At 43.8% G+C, this 25,572-nt stretch overlaps 1 protein-coding gene across 2 annotated transcripts in view; it reads right to left on the bottom strand.

The window, feature by feature from the left end:
• Window positions 1-2,081: 2,081 nt before the first annotated feature.
• The window catches only part of ACYP2 (acylphosphatase 2), a 760,277-nt gene continuing 736,786 nt past the window's right edge, over window positions 2,082-25,572 (bottom strand). The window contains exon 4 of one of the 2 annotated variants that reach the window (XM_078649479.1): window positions 2,082-5,029. In XM_078649479.1, coding sequence (XP_078505605.1) covers window positions 4,713-5,029 — 317 coding nt within the window. In that variant the 3' untranslated portion in view covers window positions 2,082-4,712. The remainder of the gene's footprint in view (window positions 5,030-25,572) is intronic. The other variant, XM_078649480.1, reaches the window with a different exon arrangement.

Below are 25,572 nucleotides of genomic sequence, written 5' to 3'. Positions count from 1 at the left end.
GGCTAAGCTGTGCTATTGGGAGCCCAGACCCAGTGGTGTTGTTTTGGTAACACAAATTGTAGCAAACCTAAAAAACTAATACAACTCTGTGTTAAAAAAAAACCCAAAGAAGAGTCTTTCACCAGAACCCGTGCACGCTCCGCCTTTGCGCGTGGAGTTCAAGCAGCGACAGCTGACAGCTTTCGACCTGATTTCCGAAGGCTGTGATGTTATTCGAGCAGCCAGGCGTCCCTCCACCAAGATCCTATATATGCCTGCTGTTGGAACAACTTTGTGGCATGGTGTGCATCCAAGGATATTGATCCTCTTTCTGCACTCATGTCCCAGATTCTATTGTTTGTTCTTTCTCTGGCGCAGCATGGCTCTGCTCTGCGCACTGTTAAAGGTTACTTGTGTGTTATTTCAGCGTTCTTGCAGTTGCAGAATTAACTTTCTTTTTTCCAGTCATCTGTTGTGACTAAATTCCTCAAAGCTCTCCAATACATTTCTCCCAGGCCATTCATCATGCCCCCATAGAATCTTAACCTGGTCCTGACTTTTCTTATGTGCACACATTTTGAGGCTTTGCACAATTGCCCACTTCTCCTGCTTACGATAAAGACTGCTTTTCTAGTGGACAGGACATCAGCCAGGAGGGTCAGTACAATGCATGCACTCTCTGTGCACCCTCCTCAAACCACCTTTTTACCTTTTACCCAGACAAGCAGTTTCTGAGGACCCATGCTTACTTTCTCCTAAAGTTTGTGACACCTTTTTATGTAGATCAAAACATCACCTTGCCTACCTTCTTTGCTCCGCCTCACCCTTCTAAAGAAGAGGATATAGATAGCACAGAAGAGTTCCTAGTGGATGATGGACTCTTTGTAGGGTATGTCTGGGCTTTGAGAGAGAAGACTGTGCAGAAAAGGGTCATCGAATGATGGATAGTTCGCTACATAAAAATCTGTTATGCGTTGACCAAAAAGCAACACCCTGAGAGCTTGTGTGCTTACTCTACCAGAGCCAAGGCTGCGATCATTGCATTAGCATGCTGATTGCCTGTCCGGACCATCTGTTACACACCAAATTGGGCATCTTTGCACACATTTGCCAACTATTACTGCCTCGATGGTTAGGTCTGCTGTGACTTTGTTTAATCGGTTTTGGAGACCCACCTCTAGGGAGGTAATGCTTGGGTATCTATTCTAAGGTAAGGAATCTGCGGAAAGAAGTCTCATCAGATGACCAAGTTACTCACCTTTGGTAATGTCTTATCTGGTAAAGACACTATCTAGCCGGAAATTCTTTACCGACCCTCCTTGCTCTAAGCACTAATTCATAGGTTCACCCTTCTAGGAGCCTTAGCAATACACATCAGTGTGTCCGCATTCTTTGTGGCTCTATGCTTCTGGTGTAGAAAGTTGTGAAAATAAACTGCATCAGCATGGTGGGGTGGCACCTATGTAGGCACTGTGCACATCACTTCGGGTGCTGATGATGCCAACCAGGAGTCGAACGACACCACCTAATGGCGCACAGGGGTACTGCTTGAAAAGTTCTGGATCCAGTCTGATGTCTGGGGAATAATCAAAGGTAAGGAATCTGCGGCTAGAAAGAGTCTCTACCAGACAAGACGTACTGAAGGTTCGAACGTTTTTTGTTTATTTTGTACATTTGCTTGTGTAATATATATCAGCATTCCAATACCTCTGGTACTTCATGGACTAAAACGTTTACTGGTCGACCTTGTTACTTTTTGAGAGTCAAATGTACAAAGGTTTAGCCAACTGGAGTGTAATAGGCCGTGCCCGAGGCTACTTGACACCGGTGACAGATAACTAAAGTACCCATTGAGGATACCGAACAGCAACTGCTGGTTGTGTCCCCCCCCCCCCCCGACCAAAGGCAAAACTCAAAATGGCTAGACATGTCAAGCACAAACTTGATACACCCAAAACACAATTGTAATAAGTCATGGTCTTGCTGCGCTCAAGGCCAACTCATGAAAACAGTAGTACATTGAACTGATCCTTTTGCAGCCATGGTTGCAAGTACAAGGGTGTGTGGCTATGTGGCGAAAGCTGATGACATTTGAAGCTATTGCAAATCATGAGGGCTCTGATAGCACCATTCAGCAGTATGGAAGCCAGACATGAGATGCATTAATGGATAAATAGACTTTTACTCACTTTATTTTGTTTGATGAATGCATTTATTCTAAAACACTTGTCTAATGGCACTTTCATTTGTTGCCATAGCAGTCAAAAGTCTCATCAGTCAAAATGTTTGCAATGCAGTGTAAATCAAACATATTCCAATTTTGCATATTTCACTTTTTTAAATGGAAAAGCCATCATGTGATGTCTTAAAACGTCATTTAGGGGTCGCAGCTGCTCCTCCTAACCCATGGTACTGCCTTCGAGAACACGTTGTAAAGGCAGTGCCAAGAGCAGAATGTATTTGTTCTGATGAGTATTGTTTACTTTCTGCAGCAGCTGGGAGCTAGGACAGTGAATTTTCTGATATGTCAAGCAAACTCAATAGTGCAATTCACACTTCTATTATTAAATAAAATTGGAAACAAGTGAAAAAACATTTTCTATTTATAGACAAGGCATTTATTAAGGCTACATGAAATGTATATGTTGAAACACAATATTCCCCTTTCCGCTTCCTCTGTGCTAGTGTGTCACAACGGAGCATTAATCAAATGTTATTGACAATAATGAATAATTTAAACAGTATAATTTACATTCAGCTTATGGGGGGCTGATTCACAAAAACATTTAGTAAACTACACTGTGATTTTTAGAATCTATTGCCAAGTACAGATTTACTACTTTTTGGAATTCATACATTCCGATTAGAATCAACGTGGAGAGCTACACCTGGTGCAAGTTTCCTTGCAGATGCCTTAGGTAATCATGAAACTCATTCCCACTGTACAGTTGTCTTCTTGGCAGAAAACTCTAATAGTCTTACCCATAGAAAAACCCATTCCCCTATACCAACTTCCCATTCACACATTAAACGACTTGCACCAGCTTTTGGCTGGAGTAAAAATATGACTCTTTCCAGGCTGAAAAAGAGAATAATAGAAGTTGGTGAATGCCCACAAACGTACTAGTTTGTGGGCTTTAACACACTTTAAAGCAAACCACATCTTGTAACGCCAAGGATTGACGCCAACCCAACACCCAGTGGGATTTACAGGTGCTGAGATCTCGCACCTATCAAAGCGCTTACATCTGCCAAGAGTCCCTCTGCTGTATCGTCACATGTGTATTTTCTAATGTAAATAGGCTCAGTGGTTCATGTCAATTTTTATAGGTTCAAATAAGTACTTTTTAAAAAAATCTCTTTTTTTGACTCTCCCTATGATTTATCATTGCATTACCAAATTGAGGTGTAAACTGGACAACCATTAAATCATGAAAGTGGGTGACAGAAATAATTTAGATTCCCAGCATTGTTCTGTGTTTTATAGCCCTGAAACTCGTCTTCAAAAAACATATATTTTTTCATGTGAGGCAAAGAGATATTGATAATATTCTATTGACATACATTGTCGGCAGCTTACTTAAAATATAGGTGGTATCAAAAAGGGAGATTTATCTGTGTTATGTTGCTATATTAATTATGCAGTAATGGAACTTTACCTATGTCAATTATTGTCATGAAGTCATGTGCCATCATATCCTGGGAAGATTCACGGTCAAATGGCACTACATCACTCCCGTGATGCCACTGAGGTCAAAGGGTGTGTGATGTCACTTTTGTCACCCTAGCATGTTGGTGAAACAAAGCCCAATTTAAAATGCCTGAGATATAATACTGTATGCTCTCAGTAAAAGAGGGAATATTGGCTAGCAACAGCTCTTTAGAACTGACACATGACTATTTTAACTGTAAAAGTGAGCAATTTAAAAATGGAAAGAAAAAGGCTTCACTGCTGAAAGGTTTGTAATTCTTGACATGATATTAACATTTTTTTGTTGCAAACGTAACGTTTGTCAATTATTGAAATCTGTTGGGAAAACAGATAACAATAATAAAAAAAAATAATGACAGGCAACACTGCAATTCCCAGAGGATGCCAATGTTAAAGTGGTTTGAGAATTCAGGAGGGGAAGCTGCCACGCCAGTATTTTATAATTTGCTTTCACAAGTTCATGCCATAATAAGTGTAACTTAGATAACAAAACAGAGCAAAACAGGCAGAAACATGGCTATGTGAACATTTTTTCCAACAGGGGTGTCCAGGGCAGGTCCCAATGTGCCTGTTGATCATGGCAGCTTTTCAGGGTAATCACGGTCTATATCAATAATTTCCATTTTCATTCATTGTGTGTCATTCTTTCTTACAGGGATATCTTTCCTGAACATCTGGAATGGCTCTACCCCTTCTGGACCTACGAGACCCACCCCGGATGTACATAAAATATTAAACGACCAATGCGGTTACTGCCAGCACATTTAGGCACAATTCGAATCTTAGAGGTCAATCGTAAATCGGTGCAAAAATTTAGGAATCCGAGTTGAGATAAAATTAATACGTGCTCATACCTCGCACAAACCCAACCAAGCTTTTTTCTTAATTAATTTGTGTGTGAATAAAAAAAGATAGAAAACGTGGAGCCTATAAACTTATTCCACTGGTTGGTTATTCCTCATTCTGACTGCTGGTACTGGGATTCGGACATGGCTGTAGAATACTGCAGGGTGTGGTATCCCTATTTCCCCTGGGGTATCACCGCACTGTAATTCGGTAATATTGGAATGAGACCCTTCATGTTTAAAAGCACCAACACGTAATGCTGCGGTTTTCCAGTTACAGTGGATGGGCGCTGCTTTACTATGCTATTCGATAAAGCTTGATAAAGTAGTGCGACGCAGAGATGGGGCATTCTTTCATTGTGCTGAGGACCTTTCCTCTCAGTATCTGGTGCCGAAGCCTTTGAACTCAAGTTTGGTGATGTCTTTCTCTTGCGAGAACTCGGTCCGGTCAATTCGGGAACTTGGGCTCCCCACCTTCCGCAGCCAGGCCTTCCTGCAAAAAAACCAATCACATTTATATTAAATTCTATCAACCGAAACCGACCATGATGGTAAGAATTACATATCTTTCAGTAACCTAGAAATAGAATTCAGCCTTTCCAAACCATAGCAGGTACAGAGTAGCAAAAACACTTTGAGCATACTTCAAGCCATTTGAAGTTAGTTAATAGTTATGCAGATTATAAGTAATTTAACACAGTGATATAGTGTACCACCATACTGCCTATGAAGTGAACACATGTTGAGAAGCATACGGTAGTATGTACACAATAATGATGGCTTTCTGAACGGAGTTAACGATGTAACTATAATGGAAGAACATGAAATGCTCAATGCTTTCTTTCGGCTTCTGAACCTGAAACCGCGAGCTGCGGGAGTACTGTTGTGAGTACACGTGCATGAATTGCTACTACTACTAAGAAATAATGCCCTTGGGCACGGTGCCCGGCCCTACATATGGGGATATCGCACAAGTTTCTCTAGAACTGCAGTCGAGAGACAATTGGCTTTTTAGCCCCCATACTTGGAATGTTGTGACCTAAAATTAAAACATTTTTTGTTAAAAAACAATTCTTGGAAAAGCCCAACCCTGCACATAACAGCATTGGTTCTCGGCAACATGGAGCTAATAAAAAAACATTTTTATAGCTGCTCCAAGCTTCCAGTCCAACCCAGATAGCTGTTCGTTCTACAACACAAGATGTTGGGAAAAGGAGCTGTCCACTTTAATAAAATTCACCAGTACTTGATGATGTTGTACAAAGGCGCTAAACATCTCTGAGCACTGAACCCGTAGACCAGTTTGGACTGTAGTATGTAAACAGCAATGAGAGTGAGAGCGCCCTCCCTGCTGGAGGCCTTGGCCTGAGATCCGCAGAAGATGGTGAGGGATGGAGGGACTTATGACCAAATCGCTGCACTCCCTAATCCGACCATTCTCCCCACTGACTTGTCTCACCATCTCACCGAGGTCGACATCTATTGACTGCGCACTCTTCTAGCCGCTCCACAACTCCGCAACTGGATAAAGCTTGACTCTACTACTTGCACTACTCTTGGTTCATGCTGTTGTTTTGTCCGCTGCTTACCCTCGTTTCACCTAATTATTACTTTACCTCTTGTGCCTGCTTTATACTCAGGGGCCTCATACCTGCTTATGTGATAGTGGCTCATGTCTTGCTCTGATTTAACGATTTCTCTTGGAATGATGGTGTTTGTTCCCTTTTTAGGTCGAGGACCGTCGCACTGTGTAGCAGTGGGCGGAGCCGAAGATTTTATGTTTCTTAAAGGGGGCTTGGAACCCGCCCCTCTTCTCCATTGGCTGACCTAGTAAATGCTGGCCAGGCATTGGAGGAGAGGGGCGTCACTCGGTTCAAGCCCCGTCTTTTTCGGATTCGGGGGTGTGTTTTTTGCGTTCTTTCTATCTGTGACGTCATCCGTCACTCAGCAAAAAACACGCCCCGATTCCGAAAATTTCGGACCTTTGCGGCAGCCATATTTTTTTGTTGTTGTTGTCGTCAGAAACAGCCCCGCTGCTATTCCAGGTAAGTTTTTATTTTTTTCTTGTTAACATAATCATGGTGGATGCCGGCATGAGATGAAACAAATAGGCATACCTTTTAAAATCTATTTGCGTAGTCACGAAAACATCTCTAAAAGGTAAACAATTCATTTAGTGCTTTTCCTTTTAAGAAAAAAAAAGCAGAGGATCACACAATGGCTTGGGTGTAGAGAAAGACTGCGCGAGACTTCAAAGTCTTCGGGGGAGGGGTGGCTTTACACACGCGCCTTCTGTCACCTATAGGAGCATTTATCTAAAAGTGGCCTGACCACTCCGGCACTCGCGCTACTGGGCACCAGAAGTCACCCTTTCCTGGCGTCCAGGTTTTATACACACGAACAGGAGCAGCGGATTTGTATCCGGTAGACTCCATGCATGTCCCCGCCAGACCTTCGGTATGCGTCCGGCTTCGTTCCAAGCAGGCCACCCATCCAGACTTACAAGAGCGCGCGTATTATCCACGAATAACCATGCACGGGACGTGAGCTCCGCACTGGTCACACAGACTGGCTCTTTTAACACTGACAGGAACGGGGGTCATATGTCGATGTATGAGGACAAATGAGCACGGTTCGATTCTCAACAACATCGGCTCAGCCTTTTTTTGCTGTTTTATATTGTGCGAACTCGACCCGAAGGTATCAACTCTTATTTACAGCGTTTAGAAGTGGAAAAAACAGTCCGGCGTGGGGCACTGTATATCACAGCATTATTACTTTCACTAGATAGTGCCTATTGCGTGTCGAATTCCCAGACTTCCCACAACGCCCCCGTTTCTGAATCCTCCGTAGCAGATTACGCTCCTCATGTGACCCCCGTAACCCGTCAGACGAGTTGGCACACGGTGCAGACAAGAAATTCTTACAAACTGTTCAATGCATGTAATTTTACAACACTCCCTAGCACACAGAAGCCCATTGTGAGCCGCACTCGGTCAGGTGCAGAGCCCCCGCGCAAAAGCCTTTAAACTAGCAAATCAGGGAACACTTGTGCAGCCTGATTGGTTTTCACATTTTTACGGCTTTGGAATTGTTGGGCTTGCCGGGGGCATCCGGTTCTCTTCAAATTCATTGCTGCTTTAAGTATGCGTTTGTGGAACAGGAAACACCACGTGCTATCAGTCATGGTATCAATCTGCTGAACAAGGTATGTATTATCTGACTGAATTACCAGAGCTGGGAGCGCGGGCGGGGGGAAGTCTGCGCAGGAAGACATCATCAAGCAGCTCGCGACATCTGCAGCTATCCGAGTACGGCTTCTTTCTGTTGATTCTGCTCCGGGCTAACGTAAACATCTGCGATTCCTTCCAGTGTGCACATACCAAATCAGATGATATATCAAAAAAAAAAAAAAATGAGTTCGGCATTTGCAAATAAAATAAATCCGGCTCTGGCGATAGGTTCTGTTCCGAAAAAAACAGAGTACCCCAGGTTAAAATGTAAATCTGGATCACTTATTACAGCAAAAAGAAGCAGAGCGTTTCTGTTGGTTGAATAGCTACAGAGCCAGAGGATGAACAATCTGTTTTGCTCCTGCCCAGACTGCCTCGTGTTATTAAAGGGCATGTGTCTGTCTGGCACACTCAGTCAGCCCCGCGGTTCTCAAGGCCCTACTTGTAATGGGAAACAAATCTCAGGTAATTGCGTGTCAGGCATGACTAGAGTATCCATGTCTGCTTTGCACATTGTATTGTGGGAACTGTAGTGCTGCGTGCATAATGAAAAGCAAAAACTACTTGCTCTAGAAGGCACGCAATAAAGCCTGGACCAGAAATCTAGTTGCATGTTAAAATTGTGAGAACATTGCAATTGTATTCATATAGCACTTACTACCCCCGACACTGATTCATTGTACTGGATGTAAATATTTAGGCTCATTTGTGCTCGCTCGCGTTGTATATAACACGTGGGCGTGAACAGTAACTCTTCCTTGACAACAAACGCTTTCTGAATTGTTCATGTAACAAAGACTTAAAAAAAATAAAACATATTTTCAAAAATACAGGCTGACATCTTGAGTTAACCATATCGCATTATAGAATTGTAGCTTGAATTCACCCAGTCATGTCTAAGCTAGTTTGGCACTGGGCTCTAGCCATTTTGAGGGCAGGTCTAAATCTGTAGCGAGTTAGTTTGGTCGAGATGCTGACTGTTTACAGCAAGTCTTCGCATGCCACGTTCTGGACTGTACGCATCGTGTGTAGGTGGGTCTTTGTGTATGCATGTGTGTGGCTTGTGTGTATGTGTGTGTGTGGGTGGCTCTATGTGAATGACTCTGTGTGGGTGGCTCTGTGTGGGTGGCTCTGTGTGGGTGGCTCTGTGTGTGTGTGTGTGGGTGGCTTTGTGTGGGTGGCTCTGTGTGTAGGTGGGTCTGTGTGAGGGTCGCTCTGTGTGTGTTTGGGTGGCTCTATGTGAATGACTCTGTGTGGGTGGCTCTGTGTGTGTGTGTGGGTGGCTTTGTGTGGGTGGCTCTGTGTGGGGTGCTCTGTGTGTATGTGTGTGGCTCGCTGTGTGTATGTGGCTCGCTGTGTGTGTGTGGCTCGCTGTGTGTGTGTGTGTGTGGCTCGCTGTGTGTGTGTGTGGCTCGCTGTGTGTGTGTGGGGGGCTCGCTGTGTGTGTGTGTGGCTCTCTGTGTGTGGCTCTCTGTGTGTGTGGCTCTGTGTCCGCGAATACTCTCTACTACTCTCTAATGCTCACCTATTGCCATTGTAAATGACAATACCATTTATTTATGTTTTTTTTTTTAAATGAAAAAAATGTCATGAGCAATGCCAATAGCTCTACCTTTAATAATGCAGAGACCATTGCATTGTAAATGCTTGTTTTTTCTTTCCCTCTTGTCTCTTACCTCTCTTACGATGCTCACGAGGTTATGTTTCTCATTGTTTTATGTGCTCCCTGCCTCTTTGTTCTCTGGGCTCAGGGACTTCTCGAGCCAATCTCTTGGGCCTTCCACAGGGGCTAACGATAATAGGAGGCGCTTTCAATGCCATGGCTTAGTCAGACCAGGATAGCACTAGTACCCCCTTGGCATTCAGACGGGCTAACGCCCATTGTCTCACTAACTGGACCAAAGCCCTGGGTCTCTGCGACTTGTGGAGATCCTGGCATCCTCTGCAGCGGCACTTCACACACACATCGGTGGCCCACCACGCCCACTCTTGAATAAATCTCGTTTTACTACATGCCCTGGATTGTCAGTTATTGACCCAGATTCTGACCCACGGAATTTCAGACTATTCCTCTTTGTTTCTCCATCTTGTGCACCCGCTTCCGGGACAGCTTTCCATGTGGAGTTTGAATGCCTGGTTGTTCCAGGACAAGAAATTTGTCCTCTTCCTTGGGTCCGAACACCGGTAATTATTTCCGCAATAACGAGGGCTCGGTTACACACACGGGCACCCTATGCGCCGCAAGTGCGCATATCACTCAAAAGTTAGGTCTCATCCACAAGGACATTCACTGCACTCTCTCGAGGCAGCCAAGCACCTCTGGTGAGCCACGACAGCTCGGATATACGGCTGGGAGAACAAAAACAGGAAATTACTCTACTGGTTGGTCTCCCGTCAACAGGCCAACAGGATTGTTCCCGAGGCCTTGTATGGGGCTGGCCGTCCCAAGCAGACCTTCGTTGAGATAGCCCCAGTCTTTGCTCACTATTATTACACACTGTATTTAGACCAGCAGACAGGAACATGGCTGTGCCTAGATTGTTCCTTGACTCGGTCTCCCTTCCCAGGTTGCCTATATCAGAGGCCGTCTGCAAGACAAGCCTCTTGCGGTGGAGTAAATTGGAGAGGCATTTTCTGGTATGACACCAGATAAAGCCCGAGCCCGGATGGCTTTCCCATGAAATATTACACTGCATTTCAAGAGACCCTTATCCCTTACATTCTGTTGCTATACAAAGAGGTTTGCCACACCAGGGTTTTCCCGTTGGAGCTGGCTTCGGCCACCATAGTAGTAATACCCAAGATGCAACCTCCATCCATGTCATGAGTAGCCTATCAGCCAATCTTGCTCCTTAACTGCAAGGTTAACATTTTTCCGTCCATATTAGCTAACAGGCTCAACTTGTCCTATATGAGTTGATGTAACCAGACCAATGTGGCTTTATGCCATCCCGGAGCACGAGACACTGTGTCCATCGGCTCCTCGTGGCCCTGGCCCACCATCATCGGCTGCCATCAGATCTTGCCCTGTTTCTTATCAACTTTGAGAAGGCTTTCGATACAGTGGACTGGGATTACCTCCAGTTGGTGCTGACTCATACTGGCCTCGGGCCGAAGTTTCAGAGCATGGTCCGAGCTTTCTACTCCAACCTCACCGTTCGGGTCAGGGTTAACAGGATCATCTCTGACGCCTTTGCCATAGAGCGAGGGATTCAGCAGGGCTGCCCCCTGTCTCTCCTCCTCTGTGCCTTGGTGATTGAGCCCCTGGCCCAACATATACAAATAGACCCACAATATGCGGGTTGGGCCTGGAGGGGGGACATGAAGGTCGTATCGCACTATACACAGACGATGTACTGCTCTATCTTGCGCGCCCAGCTGTGAGTTGGCCCAGATGTCTCCAGATAATGGAACTCTTCAAAAGAGCATCAGGCCTACGGATGAACCCTTCTAAGTCAGTATTGGTCTCTCTGGGGCTGTCCAGAGAACGCTTTGACCGGCAGATGGCCATCCCTCTCTGCCACCTCTGTTTTGGGCATGTGGGTTGCTCTACACACGGTGCTCACTTGGGCCCTCAACCTCCAACCCCTGGTCAAGAAAGAGAAATCGGAACTTGTCAAGTGGTTCCCTCACCTCAATGTCCTGGGACGTATTGCCCTCTTCAAGATGATGATGATGATCCTCCACGTTTTCTCTATGTCTTTTAGAAACTACCTCTTCACTTGCCTCGAAAGTGGTTTTCTGCTCTAGACTATCAAGACTTCCTGTGGCATCTAATAACCTTTACACACTGTCAACAGGGACCCTATGATGGTAGGTTAGGGATGACTATTCTCCACCTCTATTATTTATCTTTCCATGTCCTTGTCCTCAATTATTGGTTCAATGGGGGATGGTCTGATCTCGCCGACAGCTTGGAACTCTCATTAATGGGTTTCCCTCAGCTACAGGCTATTCTCTATGGGTCTCTGGTGTCTCGCCCCCTGCCCCTGGTAACTCGGTGGTGTTCCATGCATGGCATTCTGCGTTATGGCATTTACGATGGGAAGCCAGGCTTACTCAACACACACCGCTCTGGCATGACACCTGGTGGAAAGAAATAGCCTTACTCCGCGGCTTCCACTCTTGGGATCTTATTGGTATCACACGACTTGGGGGGATGTATGGTCGGGGAGGCAGTTGCACTTCTTTCAAGACCTTTGTCAGAGCTACAACCTTGGATGCACATGCACTCCTTACAAGACCTTTTACAGAACTACAACTTTACACGTAGCCAATTTTACAAATATCTCTAACTCAGACATGCTCTCCAAGCGCATTCCCTGCCCACAGATACACTCCCAGAGTTCTGTCCCTTGGAAGCCAAGCTACTCATAGGCAGCCTAGGGCGTGGCAGAATATCCCAGATCTACCACACACTTGTAATCAATTTCCCTGGTTCACTTGACTACCTCAGAACCCGTTAGGAGAGATGGGTGGGACCTGTAGAGGATAAAGACTGGTGAGACGCCCTGATGGCCCCCGCAAACTTACCACCTCCTCCAGACTGTGACTTGTTCAATCTCATTACATTTACTTTGCATATCTCTCCCCAACTCGCTTATGCTGAGCTGGCTTGCGCCACACCCCTGCATGCCCTCGGTACTGAATCCACCAAGCAGATTTCTACCACACGGTATGGTCATATGCAATGATACTTTAGTACTGGACCAAGGTGACACATGAAATGTCGGGGTGCTGGGATGGGAACTTCCCCTCTCCCCCTGTTGATTGCCTTGGGGGTGTTCAAGGGATCTGGGGGTACAATGGAGGAAAGAGCGCTCCTGGGTCTAGCCCTCCGGGTGGCGAAACAGGACATCGCAGCGCAATGGTTGTCCCCTGAGCCTCCTATCCTGTTAAAGTGGATACAGAGCACTAACTAGTGTGCACAGCAAGTGCAAGTGGTTTTTGAAGCCTTCGGCTGCCATCAGGAACATGGGCTGGTGTGGGGAAAGTGAATGGGTCAGCTTGTTTAACTGCATATGAATCTGTACTTGTAGTCATTCTCCATGTGTATTGCGAGATACTTATGAGATGTTTCCGTCCAGAGTGGTGTATATAACATTTTCTGCTATGTGTGAGCCATGGTGTGAGCCATGTGTTCACCTTGGCCAGCTTTGCTTGCTGGAAATTCAATAAAGTTTGTTATTAAAAAAAAATGTGGGACCTACTTAAGAAAGAGTTTGGGCTGCCAGAAGAGAACCGTTTTATCTACGAGTCGGATACTGGATACTACAGACAGTTACGAAACCTCCCTCTTTTTAGATATTTTTACTGAGCTATGACAAAGAAGGCCACCATGGTTCTTCAATGCTCCAATGACAGATGACAGATGACATTTCTTTATCAAATGGCATTGGAGAACAACTCGGGATAAAACCAGACAGAAAACAATAGGGAGATATATTAGGAAGAGCAAATAACTTTGCAAGTAATGTGGGAGGGAAGAGAATGTGGTACATTGTATAAGTGAAAAGATATTGTGTTTTGTTGATACTAAAAGACCAATAAAAACATATAGAAACCCAAAAGGAACTCGATTCATGAAAGTTGTGTGGTTGTTGTTTAATTGTTCTGCCCAGACTCACACAAATCCATTTCTATCTGTGCTCTGCATCACTTTAGACCAGTATAAGCACATTTTCCTCGAATTTGTAACTACCTTTGAAATTCCTGTCATGTGGGTTTCTTACTAGACTGAAAACCTCCTTACTCAATCTCAATTTCCCTGCAGGAGTCTGATATTTTAGAGATCTTACACAGCAACTGACAGTGGGGTTAATGCCGAGTGTGGTTTTAAAGGGGCTCCAAATTGAAGTCTTCCTTAGGGGTGTTCCTACTCCCTTTGAGTTGCTATGCTTTATTTTCCATATCTACCCCCATCTGGACTCCTGTTCTGCCTGGGGGAGCCCCTTCAGAGAAAGATATAGTCTTAATCAGGGTACCGGTGAAATTATATCTGAAACTCTCCTGAACTTTGCTATGTTGCCTTCTAGTACCTAGTATCCAACATAACTACGGCATATGTGAAAATATCATCCAAACTAATTGCCTAAGGGGAAACAGTTTTGGAATTCCACTGTCCTAATACTAGGAGCCAGACGTATGACCCATTTTGCGACCCGTTTGCGCATGCAAAAATACCAATGGGCTATGTACAAACCCTATTTAGGAATTCAGAATTTATTTACGACCCGCTAAATAGGATTTGTGACTTACTATTAGGAAGGGGCGTTCCAAGGGCGTCCCTTCCTAATAGCGACTCGCTACCCTATGTAAGAATGTTTTGCGACGGCAATTGCGGTCGCAAAACACTTCCAATTTATCGTCCTCTTCAAGAGAGACCCCTTCCCCTTTGTGAATGCAGAGGAAAATATTTTTTAGGGGCAGGCAGTGGTCCAAGGGACCACTACCTGCACGTAAAAAATTAAACCAAAACGTTTCATTTTTCTTTTTTTAAATGCATTCCATATTCCTTTAAGAAAAACAGGCTGCATTTAAAAAAAACTGCTTTATTTAACAGCGGTCCCAGACATGGAGGTCTGCTGAGCCCAGCAGGACACATTACCAAACCTTAAACCTTAGTTACATTTATAGTTTATGCAGGAACATAAGATAAGAAGATTTTTTTTTCTATTGAGAACAGCTGGTCAGATCAGTCCTTGGAAAATGGAAACGTTTGCTTTTTAGGTCTCGCCTGAGCCAGTGTGCATGCGCTGTCTACGAGGCTTCTAGTAAGTACTTCCAACTCGGACCACACGCTATTGGCCTTTGCGTGTGTTTTTCCAAGAAAGACAGCACGCAATTGGCCAAAGGCGAGTGCATGTCTCGCCTTCTCTCTCCCCTGGCCTAGGGAGCTCGGGAGAGAGAAGCCGCCCGCACTGTGCCTGCAGCATTCCTTAAATTCTTTGCAGTACGTGTGCGCGCTCCCTTTGCGGGCATTTTTAAAAATTCCTTTTAGCGCGCGCACCACTCCCAGGCTTGTTTTTGTGGTGGTCCTCTCATTGGAGTTTGTCGTGAGGAAAGTCGTTTCCAAAACAGTAGTCAAAGAAACACAGGGCTTCCCTTCCAGAGGAGTGGCAGCAAGGAAACATTTAATGCCGAGTGTTACCTGATCTAAGAGCTGCTGACAAAAAGAGCCTCTCGGCTGCCACCTTGAAGATCATTACACTCAGATTCGACATCTGCAACACATAAAAGAGAAAACACAAAGACGTGTTTTTTTTCTTTTGAAACTCGCCTGGTCATCGTGTAGCCGAAGCTCTTAGCTAGGATCTCGCCATCAAGATGTCCAACGCCTCTGTGCCCCCAGACATAGTAAGCACCTCTGCCTCAGATCTGCACATAGTCCTTTAACACTGCTGTCTTTTACTGCTGTCGAGGGGGGGGGGGGTAGGGGGAGTGCAGGGTTGGATCTTATTTATTTGATCTGGCTTGTCAATGTTCCTCTGTGACGAAGTTTGAAGACATTCTTTGCCCGGAATTCTCGAATATTGTAATGTATCGTTATAATTGAAATACGCATGATTGGGGCATTACCAAGGGCACTTGGGTGGTGGGTCTTGCCACACAGTTATTCTGCTCAAGTGCTGGGTGTCTGTTCTTCTTTTGACGCATTCTAGAGTCCGAGCAAATGCTGTCCTGCAGAAGTGGTTCCTGTTTCAGTTGAACTCAGGCATTAGTCAGTAAAGGTTTTCTAGCAGTGTTTGACATTTTGATCCAGAAAAATGCCAGCTTGTTCTCTGTATGTTCAGTTGACACTACGCTGATCCGCGTGTGTGCACGGCTCCGGAGGCCTTGCTGTAGACGTCCTTGTGTGCATTTGCACTATGTTTTCATGATTTTAGCTTGTTGTCTCGCCGATTGTTTGTCTCCAACATACACATTTCTGCAGTAAGCACCCATCATATGCCACAGACCATGTTCTTTCCCGGAATCTTTTCATGTTTCCCGGACTAACAACGGTGCCTGCTGTTTGGGAAACAAATAGAAGGTCCACACTGAGACAAGCATTTGCAATACAGTAGGTCTCGCATTTACGTGAGTTTAAGCTATTGGCATTGTAAATGGCAATGCCTTTTATTTTTTGCTTTAAAAACCAAAACATAAAAAAAGGCATTCTCATTTACAATGCCAATAGCTCAAACTTGCATAAATTCGAGACCTATTGCATTGCAAATGCTTGTTAAAGAATGTGTTTGTCATTTATGTGACTTCACTACATACTACACAAATCAGGGGCATAACTAGACCCAAACTTCGGGAGGGGGCTAAGAATCCCAGCCAGAGCTGGCCCTAGCACTGGTGGCGCACAGTCAGTCTTTTTTTGGTGCCCCTCCCCCATTTCCTCCTTCTTCATGAATTCCCTAACTGCCACTTACCAACAATGCACCTCATTTCCCTATAGCCGATTTCTGACAAACATGTAATTTTTTTATAGGGCTCCTCGTAGTTTACTAATACTCAGTTCTGTGATCCGCATGGTACGGGAAACATCCTTTACAACGCAACTTTTACCACGCATTGCTTTTACATCGCAACTTTTACAACCCAAACCATTACAATGCATTGCGCTGGGGGGCGCTCTAGGATAGGGAATAGATTTAATTTACTATCCAACACCTTCCCTAGTGTCCACGGGGACTGGAGTTGGAATAGTAAATTAAACTATTCACTATCCAGCACCCCAAAGCGCTATGCGTAGTAAAGGTTTGCGTTGTAAAAACTGCGTTGTAACAGCATGCGTGGTAAAAGCATGTGTTGTAACGTCATACATCCGCATGGTACACATTCTTTGTAGCAGGCGCATTAACCCTCTGCACTGTGTAGGTGACAGGAGTGCCCATGTGAGTGCACGGTGATATAACAGTGTGAGAGCAGGGTGAGAGGAGTGACTGCAGGGTGAGTGAGGTGACCATATGAATATGGGTGCGGATGTAAGTGCAGAGTGGGACAAATGAATGCATGGTTAGTGGTGGGCTAGTTTGAGTTCGGTTTCATAGTGAGCAGTGAGCAGCGAGGGGGAAAGGTGAGTAAAGTGTCACATGAGTGCAGCAGTGGCGGCTCCTCCGCTAAGGTGGATGAACGTCACCCATATGCTTGACAGGAAAAATAAAATGATAATAGCGCATTGTTATTATCATTTTATTTTCCCTATTGAAGTCAGTGGTGGGGCAGGGCGGGGCTGCAAACATAAATAGAAAACATTTTTAATTGTGTTCTAGGGCTGCCTGAATGAGCTATGACTGATAATTAAAGGGAACAAAGACAGAAAAGTGACATTACAAATGAATGCATACTATTTTGTTTATATCCCTATCATTGTCAAGCGGATGCCTTTGCAGGCTCTTTACACAACAAATGGCTGGTATTTTTCTTTTGCCAACCCTACTTTATATTCCTTTTCATGAAATGCATTCTCACACTACGGCAGTATAAGTTAAATACAAATGTAAGGAATAGGAAGAGTGAGGGCCCAGGGGGTACTCGAACCAGAAAAAAAAAATAAGCCTCAGTAACCAGTTTAAAGGCCTGTGAAAAACTCGGGCATGCCCGAGATAAGACTCCAGACACTGCCCAGCCGAGCCCACAGCAGTTGGAGTTGCAGTAGCACCCGGGCTGAGACAAACGACGGGGGGGGGGGGGGGGTTGGGGGGGGTGAAGCCCTTTCAGCCCTATGAGCATGGCACGCCTTACACAAATCATGTTCTATTTGTGTTTCCAGCCCTGTTTGAAGCTAGAGCTAAATTATTTGGCCAGCTACTTCTTAAATGCAAAGTCAAAACTTCCAAATAAAATACTTTAGTGTTTTTCAATTGTTTTACATTTTATTGTTGATGACAAGACATGAAATGTAATGATTGCATCTTTTCTGTGATTAACTTTTACTAAAGTGTCAAGGAGCAGTGGAATTCCAAAGGTTTGGAGGGAATATGAAGGAGAAGCAGGAAGTGCAAGAAGATTAGTGTTACAATAAGCAAAATAAAAGATAATAAAGCAGTGTAGCATTCATTTGTCGTTTGATGGTGAAGGGGGAGTTAGAGTAAAAAAGTAACTGAAGTCAAGGGCCCAGAATGTAAATGAGGCTCGGGGTGGAAAAAACATCCTGCACGAGGGGTGGAGAGGCTGAGGAGGAAGCAATGTGAACAACCGGAGAGTCCTGCCAGCATTCCGAGTCTACCAGAAATAATGGAGGTTCTGCTGAAACCCATCTCAGCGCTCCATTGCGCTTAAGCCTGAAAAAAGGAATATTGGAAAAGTGGTGAAAGCGGTGCTAGGTAGTGGTGGATGTGAAGAATGAAGACTAGACAATGGGTTAAGTGGAAGTGTGAACTTGGGTGTTTTGGAAGAATTTAAGGGTGACATGAAACGCCCCAATGGGTAAGAAAGGGTTTAAAAGGTGTACCAGAATGAGTGTACTAAACAGGAAAGTCAAGTTAGAGTGGCAAAAGAATCTGAGAAGAAGGTCCAGGGTACAGGTCATGGGGATTCCACCATCAATTCCAGAGGAGAATTTGTTAGCAGTATGGAATGAGTGATCAGAAAACCGGGGGGGGGGGGGGCTAGGGGGCGGTTGAGGGACAAAAAGAGGTTCAACTCCTGCTGATGAACTGCACATGAAGGATTCTAATGATAGCACTAAAAGTGCTGCAAACCATCATGGTGTACTGTACTATGATTGTTTTTATACAGCACTTAATACTCTGTTGCCGGAGAGTGCTCGGTTGGAAGAATGTTATACTTACTGGGAGCCCATTTGGGAAGTATGAGTTCCTCTTTGTTGAGGATGTTGGTGATGTTAGAGTTCCCACCGGAACTGATTCTCTGTCACTGAGCGCTATTCGCAGAGGCACATTGCCAGGACTCCTGCTCCCCTGCACAGACTCGCTGCTTGTCATCAGCCCTATTCCGGTAAGCCTTGAATACGAGACCGCCACACATGCTTTTATCACCCGCTCACCGCTCCTACTCACCCCGGTCTTTCCTCTGTACCCGCAGGTTCCCCTCCAATTTCATCTGGAACTCCGGTTGTCTTCCCTCAATACACCGACCAAGCCCGTTGCCGGACGTGATATCCAGTCACCATAGTACGCCGGATCATTGGCTTGATTGGACTCCGATTTTCATCGTTACCTTTGTTCCATCACGATCCAATCACCGGTAAGTGCTGGTAATTTACCTCATGCGTTCACCCCAGACCCCCGCCGATCCCTGCACACTCACCTCCCTCCCCGTGCTTTTAGGCTGCCTGATTCCTGGTCATTGAGATTGACCCCTGCAAGCACGCTGCTTCCAACCGTGGGTAAGCCTCAACCTTAGTACCCCCTCTGTATTTCTCCTCAATTTGTTCTGACTAATTTTCCTCGCGCGCGCTGCCTCCACTCTATCACGCTTTACATATCATCATCACGCAGATTGGAGATTACTGCTCTCTTGGTTTTATATGCGAACAGCAATTCTGACTCTTAGCTGGTTACACCACGTAATTAACTCAAACCTTCAACTTTGGAAATTCTTCAGTAATTTCCCCTTCTTCATTTTTTCCTCCCACCCTATTCTCATTCCTATAAGCGTGTGTATGTAGGGTTCTATGTAGCTTTAAGTGTGAGATTCTCAAGTCTCCAAACTGATGGTAGTGAACATACCTTTATTATTTTTAACTCCCTCCTCCTTATTTTCTCCTTCTCCTTTTTTTCTCACCTACCCAGGCAACTTCCCAGGCATCTGTTCTATATTTAGTCCTGCTGATGATCCCAGAATTTCCCTTGGGATCGAAACGTTGTCGACACCTGCATCTTAACTCTATACCTTAATTCATTATTTATGTGGAGTACAAGATGCATTTCTCATTGTGACTTTTGCATATTTACATTGTTTCTTCATAAAAGTAACTTTTAAAGACGCTTGCCTGTGGTAAGGAAATCGGCTGATTTCCCATTACCCTGTCACGTCTAGCTCACTCACTTTGTACATTTTGCTTTGTGTTTCATTATATGTGAATAAATATCTTGATATTGTCAATGAAGACATAAACAGAGCCAATCTCTATTGTGATCATTTGGCTACAATTGTTCTGATTTTCAAACTTAAAGGGACCGCTGCCTCTTACAATTAATACTACCCTTCGTCCCTTTTCGACCTTTGGGTTTTCCTTGTTTTTATGTTTGTACACATCTTCACAAAGCATTACTGTCTAGATGGTCAAGTCCTACATGAAGGGCACTTTGCACATTTGGACTTGCAAGACATTTTGCTTTAATCTGTATCGCAGGCCCACCTCCGGGTAGCTATTGCTTTGGTATCTATTCTAAGGTAAGGAATCTGTGGCTAGAATTCTCTATCAGATGAACAAGTTACTTATCTTCGGTAACGCGTTATCTGTTAGAGACTATCTAGCCGCAGATTCCTTACTGACCCTCCCATTCCCCTCACTTTGCGAACTGATTCGTAGGGTTGCCATTCTAATGGCCTTTGCAATCCACATCAGTGTTTCAGCATTCTTCTTGGCTCTGGGCTTCTGGCGTAGAAATTCGTGAAGAAAAGCTGACATGAGAACGCTGTGGTAGAGCCTATAAAGGCACCGCACTCATCACTCACTTCTGGTGGGGATGAATCTGATGCCTGGGGAATATCCTACGGTAAGGAATCTGTGGCTATATACAGTCTCTACCAGATAAGGTGTTACTGAATGTAAGTAACTTGTCAAATTAAGCCACAGTCATGTGCACTAACCTAGCTGTCGCATCTAAACCCAGGGAGGCACAAAATCCTGCCTGGAAAGAAATGAAGGAATAATGTTCTCTGCCGCTAACACACATTCAAGCATGGTAATAAGAAATTCCCAGAGTTTTCCTAATTTTGCTTGACTGCTGTATTTAGAACCCAGTGGACATGGAAGCTACCTGGAAGCCCTCTGGAAGCAGAGATGCCAGTAATTTTCTGCTTTGTGGCTCGGAACATTCAGTAAGCCCTCAAGTTCTATTGCAAATGGCTCAGACAAAAGTGTAGTAGGAGCTGTCTTGTGCTGCATGGGTTGAACTTGTCAGGGTGGAATGGATCGAGATTGAATGATAGGTGTGTAATCGGATGCAGGAATGGAATGTGCAGAGGCAGTAGGAGGAAGATGGTTGAAGAGGACGCAGAGCAAGAAGCTAGCAGTGTTGCTCACTTACCTGCATCCCTAAGAACGGAGTACCATCATCAATTAGACCCGCATTCTTGTTTGCAACAAAAACGGAAGAGTGTTCTTTATATGAATGAACAAAACCTAAGCGGAAGAGCCACTCCCTTAAAGCAGAGTTCTAAAGGCACCACAGGGCAGCATCCTCCCTAGCACTCCTTATCACATACCCCCACATGCATCATTGTTGGTATTTGCGATTCCTAAATTGCGAAAATTAAGGAATCGCAATTTAGGAATCGCAAATACCTATACATTAAAAATTCGCAATTCTTTTTGCGATTCCTTATTTTTCCTTATTTGCGATTCCCAATTTTGCGAATCGCAAATAAGGAATCCCTTTACATTGATTCCTATGGGCCTAGAGGCCCATAGGAATCAATTGGAAGGCATTCTCATTTTGCGATTCGCAATTAAGGAATCGCAAAATGAGAATGCAATTTCAAGGGTGCAGGGGGGTCCAAAGGACCCCCCCTGCACCCCTGAAATGTACCTGAAAGTGATTTTTTCACACACATGCATGTGTGTGTTTAAAATGAAACTTTCAAAAATGCACTTTAGTGCATTTTTGAAAGTTTTCTGAAATTACCATGAAGGTTAACTTCATGTTAATTTACCAGTTCTAATTTGCGAATTCGCAATTTTTTAAAAATCATGCATTGCATTTAAGAAATCGCAAAATTGCGATTTCTTAAATGCAATCGCAATTTGAGAAATCTCAAAAAAATTGCGATTTCTTAAATTGCGAAAATAGCAAAAAGCTTCATGCATCCCAAAAACCGGATTTGCATTCGCAAACGGCCGAATTGTGTGTTTCGCACCGTTTGCGAATGCAAAAACCCTTGATGCATGTGAGCAAAAGTCCCGTCATCAATTTATATTTAACTATTCTCGTCCCTTCTATTGTGGATTACAGTAGCAGCAGTCACAGAAGAACAGTAAGAGCAGTAACAACATCTCTATATATATTTATTTTTATGATTTAATTCATAAAAAGGGCAGAGTACAGATACGTTTGTAAGGGAACACTTCAGAACAGCTGGTAGTATGTAAGGCGAATTTAAATAACATAGTGAGCTTAAGCTCCGTGAAATTAAAACAGTTGATACCTGACTACAGTAACCCTTAAGTACCATTATTTCTTGTTCTGCTAACTCTGCTCATCGGATGTGCAGCTATGTAAAGTGATCTGCTCCTTGGCACTCGAAACTTAGATTTATACAAACCAGCTCGCTCACCCCAACCTGTTTATAATATTGATACTTGTGAATGCCATTTACTATGTCTCAAGAAACCCCTATACTTTTGGTGACTCATCATCATCATAAAATCTTTATTCGGCTGTGGCCAGCCATAAAAGAACACATCATTACATAATAATAAAACACAGTACAAGAATACAATATAAATGCCATGAGCAAGGAGACGACTATAAACGTAACACACATCAGTAGCACAATTAATGAGTACGTTTAAAAAATAATCACTGTGGGAAAAATAAATAGGATAAAAAGTCATTTTCCAATGATATTTTGTGTCTGAACTGCGGAAGAAATATATTTATAAACCATTAAACAGGTGTACTCATCATTTAAAAGCTGAAGATGACTCAGGGCAGCCCGAAATTTTCTAATATCTAGAAATTTTAACAGTGGTTTTAGAAAGGCACGTCTTTCATTAATATACAGATTACAAATAAACATAACGTGCAATGTGCTCTGTGCTGATTCTGAGTCACACTGGCATAAGTCCAAATCGGCATCAGAATATACATCTCGGGGATATGAAACCAACAGATGGGAGATTCCAAACCTGAACCTAATGAGATAATACAATTTGGAGTGACTAAGGTGAAGGGATAAATAATACTCCATACCTGGAGAGCAGACTAGAAGTGAATTGTCTACAACCCTTTTCTTTGCTGTTTCCTGTCTGTCTCTCAAACAATATGAATTAGTTAAAAAATCCCTTTTCAACTTTGCCCTTGATATTTTGGCAATATTCCCGGGATTCTCAAAACAATCCAACAATCCCAGAGTCTCCAGTTGCTCCCTAACATAAGAGAACCATGGGATTTTACTCATCCAATCCAATTTTAAGCAGTCTGTGATGATGTCAAGATTTACGACTGCCGCTTCCTTTGCCCAAATGTTATGCCACAACAACAAAGGAGCCAAATGTATACGAAAGGACAGAGGAATCACCCCAAGCTCGCTATGACAGATGGTAGCAGTGGTGGATTTAGGGACGCTCAGTAATCGTTTCATAAACCTATTCTCGGCTCCCTGCTGGCATTCAACTTTACAAGAGCCCCAACCTCCAGCACCATACATGGTGACAGCACACGTACGTGCTTTATAAATTTCAGTCATTACCTTAATAGGTCGAGAGCCTAGTTTTTTTGTAAACCTAAAAATAGCCTCCAAGCTTTGATTAAAACCGATAATCCTCTAATAGGTGGGACCAGGTGTTATTTGATTAAAAAATTATTCCCAGGTAGGAAAAAGTGGGCACATAACACAATTTCTCATTATTTATAAGACATGTCTTTAACGTTGCAGGGGGTTTACCCACCACCATGATATTGGATTTAGTTACGTTTGTCTTCAGGCCAAGGTCATCCATGAAATTGTTAAAACTGGTTAAAAGCCTCTGCAACCCCACTCCCGTTCTAGACATTAAGACGCAGTCGTCTGCATATAGTAGGGCTGGTAACAACCTGCCACCTATTTGGGGGACAAGCACGTTCCCAGTTTTAATAAGGCTCTCTAGGTTGTTTATATACTGACAGAATAAAAAAGGAGTGAGCATGCAACCCTGGCGTACCCCGCGGTTCATCTTAATTGAGGCTGAAAGTTCCCCATCTGCTCCATAGCGTACCCTCCCTGTAACATCCCAATGCATTGCTGCTAGGAAGTGTACAATGGGCGGTTCAATGCCCATTTGCAACATCTACTCCCAGAGCCCTCCTCAGTGCATCCAATCAAAGGCGGACGTCAGGTCCATAAACCCTAGATAAAGGGATCCAGGCTTGGCTACGGTGGATTTACCTATGACTAGGTGCAGGTTGAGGCACTGTTCGACGGTGCCCAAGCCTCTCCTGAAACCATATTGGATGTCAGAAAATTTTCCAGTTTCCAATACCCAGTCCTCCAGCCTTTCTAGAAGGCCTCTACCCATGATTTTACAGGTACAGTCAATTAGGGATATTGGGCGATAACATTTGGGATCCGCCCTATCACCCTTTTTAAAGATGGGGACTATTATCACAGTTCTCCAAGAGTCAGGGGGACCTAGCACCGTGTAGCAGCATAATATGTTTGTAAGCAGTGGGAGCCACAGGGGAGTATTAGCTAAAAACAAATCCGCGGGGACACCATCAGGGCCAGAGGCCTTATTCCTCACAGTCTTTCTTAAAGCCCTGTTCACTTCATCTAATGTTGGAAATGCCAAGGTTGAGGCCACATAGTTAAAATTGCTAGAAAGATCTAGTTCACTACCAGTTTTATAAAGAATTGAAAAGTGGTTGACCCATGTCTCATGCATAATTGTCGTGTCAATCTTTCTGTTGCTATTCCCATTGAAATAGTCCTGGTTGACAGTTTGCCATAACAGTTTGGAATCCCTGCTTTGGCAGGCTACGTGGAGTTTCTCCCAAGTCTCATGTCTGATCCCTAGCTTGCGTTTTTCTATTGCCTGCTTATATCTGTTGCACGACTGCTTCACATCAAGTATATTTTGGGTTGTTGATTTCAATGCCTTAATTAGTTTGTTATGAAAACAAGTGCAATCACTGTCAAACCACCTCTTATTACTTTGAGTACTTGACTTTGTTTTTTTGGTCAGTATAACATTTATTGTCTCTTTTATTGAGTCAAATGATGTCGCCATAACTGGAGGGTTTATGGTGTCTTTTAGGCAGACTAAAAATTGGGTCAGATTAGTCGTTATAATTTTGGATAGAACCAAATCGGGATTTATAGAAAACCACTTCCGAAGCAGCCCCTTATTTTTAACTTTGGATAATGGACCAGATCTGACTAAATCAATTTGTTCATAGGATTATGAGTCCGTTCTAACGACATAGGGTAGTGATCACTGTAACACATTTTATGAATTTTAAAAGTCAGGGAATGAGGTTAAAAATACCCTGAGAAAGCAATAAAATCAATTAGGGTGCCTTGTCCTTGCCCTATATATGTAATAAGATCCGTACTAGCAGTGATTATGAGATCCACAGTAAGGAATAAGGAAAATTTAGACAAAAGTGAGTTAAAAATATTCCGACAGGGATTATGATTAAAATGGCAACTGCCATCCGTCGCCCCATCCACCAAGTGACATGCGGCCTGTTTAGACAAAGGGCAACGTTTACAGTTAGCCGCCTCCCAAAAGGACTTCAAAATCTGTTCTCAGATCTTCAATATGGCTTGACAGGACATTGTCCAGCTCTTGGGCGATGCTAACATTTGTCCCATTAAAGTTGTTGTAATAGAAATTTACAAAAACCAATGTAAAGTTTTTTCTGAGAGAAATGTTAAAAATCTGGAAATGCAGCGAGTCAGTCCTGATCTTTCCCAGCCT

Source organism: Lissotriton helveticus, chromosome 6, assembly GCF_964261635.1.
Source record: "Lissotriton helveticus chromosome 6, aLisHel1.1, whole genome shotgun sequence".
NCBI lineage: Eukaryota > Metazoa > Chordata > Amphibia > Caudata > Salamandridae > Lissotriton > Lissotriton helveticus.
Note: the sequence above shows the minus strand (reverse complement) of the source record. Positions and strands in the feature narration are given on the sequence as shown.